General features: G+C 46.2%; 2 gene segments (V, D, J or C); both read left to right on the top strand.

Moving 5' to 3' along the window:
* The first annotated feature begins 6,992 nt into the window (after window positions 1-6,992).
* LOC115644974 lies at window positions 6,993-9,450 on the top strand. The segment is given in 3 exon segments: window positions 6,993-7,143; window positions 7,626-7,947; window positions 9,288-9,450. Coding segments are annotated over 3 exon segments (528 nt in total).
* A 2,172-nt stretch (window positions 9,451-11,622) lies between these two features.
* Window positions 11,623-12,934, top strand: LOC115645992. The segment is given in 2 exon segments: window positions 11,623-11,748; window positions 12,249-12,934. Coding segments are annotated over 2 exon segments (459 nt in total).
* Window positions 12,935-13,425: the final 491 nt, after the last annotated feature.

Raw genomic sequence — 13,425 nt, 5'->3', positions numbered from 1 at the left:
CTACCATTTGTTAGGCCTCTTACCAGTATTGGTTTCAGCACTATTACTAACAAAGACAACCTTTGGAGGATGTTAATTTGCTGGAGTCCCCTGATTAAAAGAGAGAGCAAATTTTCCAGGCCTTTTGGCAGAAGATCAGTTTATCAACAAGAAGACATTTTGTCCATGGCTGCCTGAACAGTACATCAAATGAACGGAGAAAGCTAAGATACAGAGCTGAAAGAGTTCCCTGACAGTAATATTCACTGTCTTGTTTTTCTCCTCTATGCAAAATTCGTAAGCATCGTTAGTCAGAAGTGGGGGGAAAATTCTAACAAACATTCCTAGGATTCTGAACTAGGATGAAGAAACTTGATTACAATGAAACTGCCTCCATGTTCCCACCACTCAGACATTGTGCCACGCATAGATAACACAAGTATGCCATGGTCACTAAGGGACTTTCATGTGGTACAGCCACTGGGATTTATAATGTAGTCTTCCTGCGACAGCGCTGTAATACTAGGATTGGAATAACTGTACTACTGTGACAGCTATAGGAAGAGAAGAACATGTACTTAAGCTTCCTAAGCCTGTAGTCCAAGATCTGATTCCCTCCCACCATCAATGCAACAGTTGCTAGAATAAATCAATAGTTGCACATTTAAATTCCATCCCCCTTGGATAATACATGGTGGGGAAGTTCGAGGAAGGGGGACCAGGGAACTGGCATAGCTTCAGTTGTCGGTGGAAGCTAAGGACACCCTATAGTACATAAATATCCTCCATAACAATAGTTTTATTGGTTGTAACCCGGAAATCTCTCCCACTTATGCTGCAATTTTCCCCCATGGTAACAACAAAGATGGCAGCACTGGCCACTTCCCAGCTGCGGCTCTGGCTCCAGCTCTGTTAGTGTTTCCTCTCCAGCGCATTCCCTGGGCCCAAACAGATCCTCAGAACGTGGACTTAGGACATTCCCCAGCCCAGCTGGCCACAGAGTCTGTTCCAGGGTCTAGTCTAGGTCTGGGCTCTGTTCCTGCTCCTGCTCTTCAGCCACCCAAGAACTCTGTGGTGCTACCGTCATCCCCTCTGCACCAGTTTAGAACTCAGACTGTCCCAGCTCAAAAAGCCTGTCATACAAGAAGGGAGGGAGCCATACTCAGGGTAGTGGTGAGCACTATTAGTAGATAAATGAGTTTCTTAGAGGAAAGCTATTTTCCCTTTGGGGTTTTATAAGAGCGTGTAAGGATTTAAGGGTGAGTTTTGAGATGATTAGGATAATAGTGAGAGATTAAAGTAATTCACTGTACAGGAGGGACAGGTTCCCTTATTAGTTCTAAATATATCTGCACAATCCCCTCCGCTAGCAACCCTGGTCAGTTCTATACAGTTTCCAGAACTACCCTCCCAACACCCTACAAAAATTTCACATTGGCTCTTCAGTCCAGAGGCTCAGGGAGTACAGTGACTTTTAGGTCAGAGGTTCCAGAGGGTGGGCCACAATACAGTCCAAGGTGATCCACTGACAGGAGTGGAGATTGGAGGGCATGTAAGGACATTGCCCCCCCCCCGGCTCCAAACTGCATCTTTCCATTCCCCTTCCAACTCCGGCCCTTCAATGCAGCTCCAGGTCTCACAGCCCCTCCAATTTCTCCTGCCTGCTAGAATCTGTGTGGAGAGCGTGTGTCATGGGCAGGGTCTGGAAGAGAGGGATTTTTGGGGGAGGAGGGTGCTGGAGTCAGGGGAGCAGCAGAGGCACAACTGGAAGGTTTCTTCTTCCTTTCCTCAGCATCTGACTTGTAGACAGACAATGGGGATGAGGGTGGCAAGTTGCTATTTTGCAGTGGGGAATATCTAGGGCCATGCCCTGTGCAGTGAGATGTCCACTCCATCTTGGTGGCTGCCAGTGTGGTGTTGGTGTGCTGTTTTGCAGTAGGGGCAACATCAGAGGACCCTCCCCAGGGCACTGACCTGTCCTCTTTCCTCCTCCCATCTCTGCTGTCTGTGCTGGGAGCCACATTCACCCCACTGCAGGCTCCACATGGTCCCCTCCCGAGCCATCCATCTATCTTCATGGTGAAACATGAAGCTGCCTGAAGGACTGACCTCCGCTTGTCCCCAGCAGCCGGGCTTTCTCAGCTGTTTTGCCAACTGAGGCTCCCCTGCTAAATCCAGAGTTCCCCTGCCCCATTCTGCCCAAACCTGGGGTCCCCCATTGCACACTCTAACTCCTAATCCATAAGGTGGCTGCCCCATCCCTTCTGAAACACTCTTCGCATGCCACAGCCCAGCCTATCCCCCACACTCTATTTCACCACGAGCCATCTGTCAGTGCCTTTCCTCTTGGATCAAACTGGTCTCCGTGTCTCTCACTTCACCCCTCTACCGTACAGCCCTCACATGCCACCCTTTTGTGCTCTATTATGTAGACATCACACCCAGAGGATTCCTATAACCATCTGTGCCCTCTGCCAGATGGCACCAAGAGGTTCCTGGGTCACAGCAGGATGTCACCAAGAGTTGTTTAAAGTCTCTGGCCTGATATTCAAAGTGCTGAATTGGATTTGCTCTGCCTACTTCAGAACTTGCCTTGCTTTCTGCAAAAGTGACCTGTCATGATAGCTACATTCCACCAGAACAAGAGGAGACTTGTATGAGAGACAAAGACATTTCACAGAAGCTGGACCTAGACTTCAGGACTCACTACTGCAAGACTGAAGAATGACTAGAGGTCTTACTGTGTTTAGAACTAATTGCAAAACTCTTAACTTCCCTTTCCCACATTTAAAACTCCCAACCTCTCTGACTTTCACACACCACACCCCAAAAACCACCCACACACCAGAAATCGGGAAGTCACAGGAGCAGTTCCACTCCTCCCCCACAGCTGTAGTGCTTCCCCAGTGTTTGAGTAAGAAGAGGATTTCTTGACCCTCACACGGCCACAGCGCACAATGCAGCTATTTACACCATACACTTGGGGAAGGGTTTGGCTTTTCACTGGTTAAATTCATCAAAAGCTCAAGAACCATATCATTTGTATTTAAAACACACCAGTATCGATTTTGATTGCTTTAAGCAAGGTATTGCTGGATAATCCAATCAACCAAGGATGACAATAAATTGTTGCTTAATAAAGCCACATTGTTGTATGGAATAGAAAAAAACCCAATAGACCCATGTGATTATGAGAGCTGAATACAACTAAAGTTATGTTTGTCAGTCAGGCATTAACAAGATTATAACCAGCACCATTCGCTGTGCAAGCTCTGCTATGCACTCTGCTGGTCACATGGGCAACCAGTTTAGCTGCTTATGGAAGTCAAAGTGATTGGAGTGGACTTGATGCAAATAAGCAAGGAGCAGTGTATTATGCAAAATGAACACTCCTTAGTCTGTGTTCTTGCAACATATAAAGTTTTGCTTTAGTTACATGGAACAATGAATTTAAAAATCAAACTTCATTTGAAACAAAGAAGCAGGGACAGGAATTGTAGACTGTAACAAATTCTCAACCCAGATTCAAAAGAACAAAGTAAAGGTCTTCTGGGTATTTGGACTCTGTCAGCCCAAACGTACAGATCTTAAAATAATTACCCATGTCCAGACATGATTCAGACACACCGTGGATTCTTGTTGTGTGCACCTGAAAGTCAGTGGCATTCAAATAAGCCTGTCTCTCCTTAGTTTGGCAAGAAGCCAACAGTTTAAATCACTGAAAGGGAAGAATGAGTGAGAAACACACACACACAATATCAGAGATGGATAACTTGAGCCTGAGAAGGAACCAGAATTTACCAATGTCCATTGCCAAAGAGCCACAGTAATATGTCAGCAGCCTCCCATCAGCTCCCTCCTACCTGCTCCCAACACCTCCACTCCACTAGCAGTCCTGCAGATCAGTGCCTCCCCCTCCCTCCCCACACCTCCTGATCAGCTATTCCATTGCATGCAGGAGGTTCAGGGAGAGGGGGGAGAGGATCAAGTGCATGGCAAGATCAGAGGAGGGGATAAGACGGGGTTGAGGGGGGCAGGGCTTGTGGCAGAGACAGGGGTTGAGCAGCAAGTGCCCCCCAGCACATTGGAAAGTTGGCACCTGTAGCTCCAGCCCTGGAGTTGGTGCCTGTACAAAGATCCTCATATTAACTTCTGAAAAGCCGCATGTGGATCCAAAACCACAGGTTGGCCACCCCTGCACTATATGGAAAGTTTTCTGTGATTAAAGGGGATGCAGTTCCTATGAATGCAAATTCTTCGAAGCTCAAGTCATTACGGAAGGAAATACTGTATGTTTGGATTCTCAGCATGAGAAATCCCGGTGAAACAAAGTTCCCAAGCAGCTCTAATAGCACCAATGAAAGGGTTAACAGGTAGAAGTACACACAGTTTCAGTCCATCCACAAACACCAAGAACTAGTGATGCAGAGAACTACAGAGGGGTTTGGAGACTATGGACAGTGGAACCTTCAGAGGTTGGAGAGAGCCGTATTGCCCAGGTGGAAATGAATAATTCTGTCACAGAGGAGTGAGGCTCTGAGGGCTGGTGAGGTAGTTAGAGCTGTGGCACCCGCTCTGCTCCCCCAGCCAGAAATACATTGAGTTTGCCTGAAAAATAGTAATAATGCTGAAGACTTGCTGTTCCTTCAAAGCAGAGCTGTGATTCCTGAATAAGGCGACAGCCTTGCCTTGGCTTCACAGCTCACAGGAGTATTAACTACAAAAGCTGAGGATCAGCAATTCCACACATAAGAGGACCCACTGCATCATTTCACACCATTCTGGTGCCATAGCTGGCTCTGAGGATTCCCCTTGTGTAAGAACTACCCTTGGGTAGCAAAGCACCAGCATGGCAGGTCTGGGCTGCCACCACCACCTCCTCCCCACTTTGCCTGAAGCTCCTGGGAGAAAGTAGTCATGGCAGGGGCACCCTGGGCCCCGCAATCCCCAGCAATTGGAAGACCCCTGGGGGCAATGGAACAGTGGGCCAAATTCTGTTTAATATTACATCTCTTTCTTGAATGTGTGGTGTAATAAAGGGCAGAATCTGGCCTCAAGAATAATGTCAGCTACAGGAATATCACTGTTGGATGTATAGTAGAATCACCAGCTTATTAGAATTATGCCAAATTCTGACACTAGTTACATACAGGCAATGCCAGAGCCAGCAGTGGTCTCACACTTCTGTAAAGGCAATCAGCATTTGGTCTATAATGGTCTGTGCATATTTCACAATGGGATCTCCCCTATCCTGGTACAGCATTTTCCAAAGCTGGAATTACAAACTTCGTTCTTCATGTACTTTCCTGGCATGAACTATGCACTAAAAATACCATAATCTATGAGTTGTTTTTTTAAATCACTGAAGAAAGAGTGATTGATACAATGTAACGTCACAGAAAATTGCCATTCTTCAGATTTCTGTACTAGCCTATTCAAATTGATACCTAAGAGTTTTACTCGTTTATCACCATGAGGGGGTACCAGAAGCTTGAATTTATATTTAGCTAACCTGAGCTGTTACTTTGTTCAGTCTTCAAGCAGGAACTGTGTGCAATGTTTATTATCGTACAGGAAGGGGTCATCTATGCAGATACACAGAGCAAATTAAGTGAAATGATAGAAGCAAACCAGTGTTGCATGTACAGTAATTGACTATTGAGACCCGCAGGCAAATATAAAGTAGATTACTCAGAGCACCGTATCATACATTATAGCAAACCACCTTGGGAAACATATATGCATATTAAAACATACACCAGAAATCAAACCATACTCTCTGCCCTTAACTATTCTGCAATTAATAGCTACCAACATACAATAAAAATCTAATCCTTCCAAGCCTAGCTATATTGTAATGCAGCTGTCTCAGGGGTGAAATCTAACGAGCCTACACAACAGCTTGGAGAGGTAGTGAGGATTAAACCATATGCAACTGAAACTCCAGGGGGAAGTTTAGGTGAACAGAATGGAAGTACTCAAATAGGAATTTGACAAGGATGCTAGGGCCCACATCTTCCAGATTTATGGGTGTCTAACATGAACTGAAATTAATTGGAGTTAGGCACAGAAATACTTTCAGCATGGGGCATAGGCTCCTATTCTTATAAAAGGTTCCATGGGATCTTTAATGACAGGAAGTTAACACGACCTTTGTCTTACATTTCATTTAAAAAAAAAGAAAGAAAGAAAAGAAAAAGAGACGCCTGTGAGCAGGCAGTGATCTTCCCAAGAAGGGATGAGTTCGTGTTTTATTTCCAATGCCTGAACCTCCTGCCTTTTTGCAATGAAGGGTTCTGGTGTGGAGTTTTTGAGAGTCAGACATGGTTTGGCCCTTCCCTAGTTTTACTAAGAATTATTTTAACATTAACTATTTCAAGTCTGTACGCTTCAACTAATCAAGACGTATGACTGTGTAGTTCTCTAGGTTTCAGAGTAGCAGCAGTGTTAGTCTGTATCTGCAAAAAGAACAGGAGTACTTGTGGCACCTTAGAAACTAACAAATTTATTTGAGCATAAGCTTTAGTGGGCTACAGCCCACTTCATCAGATGCATAGAATGGAACATATAGTGAGGAGATATATATACATACAAAGAATATGCCCAACTCCCACCTTTTCATGTTCTCTGTATGTATATACATTTCCTCACTATATGTTTGATTCTATGTGTATATATATATACACACACATATACAATCTCCTCACTGTATGTTCCATTCTATGCATCTGATGAAGTGAGCTGTAGCCCACAAAAGCGTATGCTCAAATAAATTTGTTAGTCTCTAAGGTGCCACAAGTACTCCTGTGCTTTTTTGTTGTTGTTGTTGTTTGGTTTTTTTGATAGTTCTCTAGTGCAGGGTGAAGAGAATGCAGTGAGGAGTTTGCTTCTGGTTAGTGGCTCACACACTGGGCTGACACGTCTCCCCTCTCACACTCTTAAATACATTGGAAGCTCTTTGATATGGTGAGAACAGCAGCACTTCATCTCTTCTGTTCAGGACTGTGCAGCCTGCTCCCACCTTTTTCTTTCAGCATTTGAGTATTTGTCACTCAAGACTGAGCAGCATTGACTTCTTGTGTTTTTATTTCTCCTCAGGAGCCAGAGCAATTCCAAGAGACATGGTGGGGTTTCTGGAATTTCTCGTCGCTTGCCTCTTGCCACGTAAGTTTGTTGAACTCAGTTCTGTTTATTATTTGTGGTTATTTATGCAGCATTGTGGGCTTGGATCCCCAGAGTTACAACAGTTTTATTCCAGGGCAACCCTTGTGAAAGTAATGGAGTAAGACTGGAGACTCAGTACCCCTGAGTATGCATGGAGCTTTGCAGATAATCCACAGACAATGGACCCAATTCTCCACTGTCCTGCCCCTTCCGAAGTAACTGACAACTATGCAAGGGGGGGAACAAACCCTGAGATCAGAATTGTCCTCTCACTCACACCCGTGGCTGAAATTACACACGTCTCCCTCACTATGCTCACTTCTAAATGAACACGCAAGGTGAAAGGCAGTGGAGAAGCAACCCCAGTGTCCCTTCAGTCTAAGCAGCATGGACTCTGCATAGAGCAACATTACTCCTCCGTGTAGATGGATTATTTCTAGTAGCCATTTCCTCATTCTCCTTATTCTCCTTTTGCCTTCCAGCTGTGCTGTGGGCCATTCACCTGGAGCAGGTACCAATCTCCATCACAAAGGAGCCGCGTGTGAGCAGCAGTGCTGAATTCACCTGCAAGGTGTCTGGCGGGTCGGGCTCTACCTATATCTACTGGTACCGAGCCCCAACTGGAGGGGCACCACAAAGGCTGCTCTACCTTTCTTACTCCAAGCCTCAAAGCTGGGACGCCGGCTTCTCCAGTGAAAAAGTCACCGCCTATTTTCAAGGCCGTAGCATCTGCAAACTATTGTTGCACAAGCTGGAAAAGGCAGACAGCGGCCACTATTACTGTGCCGCATGGGATTATACACAGTGCCACAAACTTCCTGCAGCCCTGCACAAAAAAACCCTCAACAACAACAAAACCACACACAGCACAGCCTGGGGAGGCTGGGCTCAGCTCTCACATTACTGCTGCAGCAGAGCTGAGTGAGCCCCATCTGCAGCCCACTCTATAGTTTGGCAGCCCTAACACCAACTTTCTAATCACATGAAACCAAACACCAATTTCCCATCCCTTCTGAAGCCCCACCCCCCTGCTCACTCCATCCCCTCTCCTTTCATGATTTGCTGTCCCCCACCCTCATTCACTTTCATCTGGCTGGGGGTGCAGGCTCTGGGGTGGGGCCAGAGATGAGGAGTTTGAGGTGTAGGAGGGGGTTCAGGCCTGGGGCAGGGGTACAGTGGGCTAAAGCAAGCTCCCTGCCTACCTTGGCTCAGCATGGCACTCAGATGAGGCCAACATGTCTAGCTCCTAGCCAAAGGGGACTCCTGGCCAATGGGAGCTGCGGAGCCGGAGCTCAGGGTGGAGGCAGCGCACAAAACCCCCATGGCCATCCCTGTGAGTAGGTGCCATAGGGAGATGCTGGCTGCTGCCAGGAGCTTTGTGAGGCCAGGGCAAGCAGGGAGCCTGCCTTAGCCCTGCTGTGCCACCGACTGGACTTTGAACGGCCTGGTCAGCATTGCTGACAGGAGCCGCCTGGGTCCCTTTTTGACTGAGTGTTCCAGTTGAAAACCAAATGCCTGGCAACCTTATCTATAGGGCAGACAGCCTCTCAAACACATACCATAGCCAATACAGCAGATTGACTCCTGCTCCAGCTCCACCCACCCATGCTGATACCCCTTCATCCCAGGAAGTGGGAGGAGGAGCTTTCCTAGTGAGTGGTACTGAGCCCACTTCCCCAGCATCTTCCTAGCAATACCAGCTCCATCTCTTAAGGCAGAACAAACAATTGTCTTCTGGTGTGACTATTTCATAGGTGACTTGAGAATGATTGTGGGTGGAGGAGAGAGAGTAAGGACAACAGGGTGGGGAGGATAAAAGACTGAAGAGGATTTGGGGTAGGTGAACGGAGAAGATGAGGGAAGAGAATTTCTAGTTTGCTCACATGAGCAAGTCACTTAATTCATTTCCACTGAGAATTTTTAGCAATGACTGAAGCACTAACCAGGGTGCAGGAGTTTTTGCTGCCACACTGTTTAACCCTATTCAAACCAGGTCTAAATCACGGAGTGTAAAAACACCTGCATCCACTGTGCTCTAGCTCTCCTATTGCTGTCACCATACCTGGACCTGTAACATTTCAAGGTACAGAAAGGTGCTGATTGAACCCCCTCAGTGTGATGCTCTTATCTCCTGTTTCCAATAGTTGGGCTGTTGCAGCCTTGGCTAACACTGCTGGCTCTTTGCGCTCATGCTTTCAATCCCTGCTTCCAATAACCCACTCAGTGACATGGCATTACATTAACACAGACAAGGCCTTAGAACCAGTTTTGCCCCAGTTTCACACTCAGCAGTGGTGGGTGCACTAGTACCGTTGTTCTCAACCAGTGGTCTGGGGATCCCTGGGAGGCCGCAAGCAGGTTTCTGGGGGTCAGCCAAGCAGGGCCAATGTTATACTCGCTGGGGCCCAGGACAGAAAGCTGAAGTTCCACCACATGGGGCTGAAGCCCGGGGCTCTGACCCCTTCCACCTGGGACTGAAGCCAAAGCCTGAGAAACAGCTTCCTGTGGGACCCTGTGGTATGGAGCCCCAGGCAATTGCACTGCTTGCTATACCCTAATGCAGAGTCTGGCTTTTATATGCAGAAACCTAGTTGTTGAGGCACAAGAGGGCCGTGGAGGTTTTTTTGCATGGAGGGTGGTGGGGTGCGCTCAGGGGGAAGAAAGGAAAAAAAAAGGTTGAGAACCTCTGCACTAGTAGACACAGGATGCAGGAATTCTGTGGCCATGGCAGCAGCGGTCGAGGGTAGACAACGAAACATAACAGAACTAACTTTACTGCACATTAATCCATTGAGGGCTTCTCTGAGTGTGTATAATGCAAGAGAAGCAGTACAATTCCTGACACCTTTCCAGCTCTTCAAACCAAACAAGAGAAGGGCATTGACATTTCCAGGAAGACATAGGGAGCTTCCTTGCTAGTTATCAAATCCCTAATAAGCAGGTTGGCTGCACATCCATTTTATGTTACATTGGTAATTCACTGATCTTACTCTATACTGTAGCTATTTTTGATCTATATCTATGTAAGCAGCAAACTGTCTGAGTAAGGCATTCCTAAAATGTCCATCACCAGGGTATCTGAGCACTGAACACAGTAATAGGGACTCTGACAGCACTAAGAGGACATTAAAGTTGGTTCTGCTTTTTGAATCTGACAGTTTCTAGTAAGCTTTATTTGCTTCTCTTTCTTTGCATATTTATCTGTTGAACACCCTAGTGCTTGCAGTTGTTTCTTTTATTTGCAACAGGAAATTTTTTATCTAGTTACATTTTTAAAATACAAATATAGTAATGTTATTTCTATTCAGGTAGCACCCAAGCTGATTGAGACCTCTTCTTGTTAGGAACTGTCTAATCATGTGATAAAAATACTCCCTGCTCTAAGAAAGTTTTACAAATGATGTAATCATGCTTATCTGATTCCATATGAAGGATGGAGGGAGAGGGACATAACTTTCGTATTAGATGGTAAATTGTTTGGGGTAGGAGTCAGGCCTTTTTGCACATCTGAACCCCACCTAGGACAGTGGGACCCTAATCCTGATTAGGAACTTTGGTTTCCACTATAGTAGTAAAATGATTATTTGCATGGACTTAGGGTCTTTAGGCCCCAACTGAGAGGGGTCCCACTGTGCTAGATGCTCTAGACCACACTGAGAGATGGTCCCTGCCTCTAAGAGGTTATATCTAACTAGACAAGACATAAAAAGAAATGATAGTTCTCATTTTACAGATTGAGGACAGGAGATTATGGGCCAGATTATCAAGAAGAGCTGCGCACCTCTCCCTCCAGCAGAACTCGACAGAAGCAGTGGCACTCTGCCCCTCTGAAAATCATGGTCTTGGTAACTTGCCTGTGGTCAGGGACAGGGCTGGCTCTAGCTTTTTTGCCACCCCAAGCAGCGAATGAGGTAAATAAATAAATAAAGCTGCGATTAGTGGCTTAATTCTTCGGTAGCAATTCGGCAGCCTGTCCTTTTCTCTGAGAGGGACTGAGGGACCCACCATTGAAGACCCAGACATGCCGCCCCTTTCTATTGGCCGCCCCAAGCACCTGCTTCATTTGCTGGTGCCTGGTGCCGGCCCTGGTCAGGGAGGGGGCCATTGGGGTGTAACAATAGTGGTGGTGGCATTGCTGTGAATTGAGTTCAGACCTCCTGAGTCCTAGTTTAGTGCCTTAAAACAAGGCATTAATGGTGAGAGAGTGCACTACAATTTGCTACATGGATCCATCCTTCTGTTGAAGGAGAATGCACTAAGACCGAAATTCTCACAAGTATTTAGTCTCCTAATTTCCACTGAAATCATCCTAAACACTGAATTAGACCCTGGACCTAAGAAACTATAATGGTTAGTGGTGCTCTCTCTCACACACACTTCTCCTCTACCCCCCAACCCGCAACCCAACAGGAAACCAGCCAGTACAGTAAGAACAGCAGCAATATTCTCATTTCTTGGTTTCTTCAGTCAGGACTGGGTAACAGTACTTTTCTTTTGATGAAATTGAGCATCATTAACTTAATAACTTTCCTTCCTGAAAAGGTGCAGCAAATTAAGGAGACATGGTGGGATGTCTGGAAGCTCTCCTTGCTTGTTTCTTCCCTGGTAAGTTTACTGGACACATTAACTGTAGTTAGTGATTTTATTCGGTATTTATTGTTAACAAAAAATACATGTGCCTGAATCTCGAGTCCAGTGTAACACTTGATGTTGGTGCAATCCCAATGAAGCCAATGGCATTGCACTGAAATAAAACTAGAGTACTGAAATGGAGAAATCAGGATCTGTAATGCTGCATGATTCCTCACAGATAAAGGGTCTGATTCTTCACTGCCTTGTATCTTGCATAACCATTCACACCATCTTTGACCAGGTGTAAACAGAAATTGATTGTTCACTCACACTAGAGATAGAGGCTTTAACCATTTTGCCCTCACATTTACAAAATGGCTACACACGCTACAAGGCAATAGATAATTAAACCCATGTACCTTCCTCAAGAACTTACAGTTTGCAAGGTCATGTGTGTGTTACTGCTCTTTGAAGAAGGGAATGTATCTAGGTGCTGTCTCCTCATGGCTGCTTTCTCTCTTTTTGCTTTCCAGTTGTTCTGTGGGCCATTCACCTGGAGCAGGAGCAGATCTCTGTCACAAAGCAGCCACTTCAAGGCAGCTCTGCCACATTCACTTGCAAGGTGTTTGGTGGATCAGACTCTACCTACATCCACTGGTACCGAGCCCGAGTTGGAGAGGCTCCACAGAGGCTGCTATACCTCACTCTCTCTGGGTTGGAGTTAAAGCAAGAGGCAGGCATCTCCAGTAACAAATTCTTAGCCTATGGGACAAAAAGCATCTCTAACTTGTTGGTGTACAAGCTGGAAGAGACAGATAGCGGCCGCTATTACTGTGCCACATGGGATTTTACACAGTGCCACAAGCTTCCTGCAACCCTGCACAAAAACCACCACAGCTCGGTGTGTGGGGCTCAACTCTCATATTACTGCTGCAGCAGAGCAGGCTGAGTGAGCCTTGTGCCCTTCCCATGCACACTAGCCTACAGAACAGGCATAGCCTCAGTCCCACAAGCCACGGCCAGTGTGAACTCCCATTCAGCCAGTTCTAGTCCTGTAGGGATTTGTCTCAGCCAGGGAAGTGGGAGTTTCCCTAATGGGTGATACAAAGCTGCCATCCAGTGACTGCCTGCCAGTGCTGTCTCCATCTCTAAAGGCAGAACATGTGATTAAACAGTCACTGCCCATTTGACTTCACAAAGCAATGAGTGCCAGAGACACTGGGGAGTGAGAGAATGAGGGAGAATGGGGTGGGGACAATAAATAACTGGGGATGGAGGGGGGTAAACTGAATAGGGAAGGTGAGGGGAAGACATTTTCTAAGTAGGAACAAACAGCAGTTTGCATCTCCACTGGGAATTTTCAGCACATATCCATGGCTGGAGCTGTAGTGTACACAGAATACAGGAGTTTTCTATTCAGTTTCAGTGGCCATACATATAATAACTAACATAGTTCTTCTGAGTGCACACGTGTGCCATGCTTGAGGAGTTAAGACAAGAACAGTAGCAAAATATATAGCTTACAAGTTCTTCATTCTAAATGTGAGATGGGCACAAGGAAATCTTGGGGGGCTTCCTTCCCATGGGAAAGGGCCCAATTCTCATATTCATCTGCACCACACTCACTGCAAGACAGAGCTTGGTGACAAAGGTGGCTGGATGCCATCTCTGTGCCTCCATAATGCTGGGGTCAGCTAGTGGCTTGTTTGG

This window comes from Gopherus evgoodei, chromosome 2 (genome assembly GCF_007399415.2).
Source record: "Gopherus evgoodei ecotype Sinaloan lineage chromosome 2, rGopEvg1_v1.p, whole genome shotgun sequence".
Taxonomy (NCBI): Eukaryota; Metazoa; Chordata; order Testudines; family Testudinidae; genus Gopherus; species Gopherus evgoodei.
The sequence above is the reverse complement of the archived record's forward strand: the minus strand, read 5'-3'. Positions and strand labels throughout refer to the sequence as shown.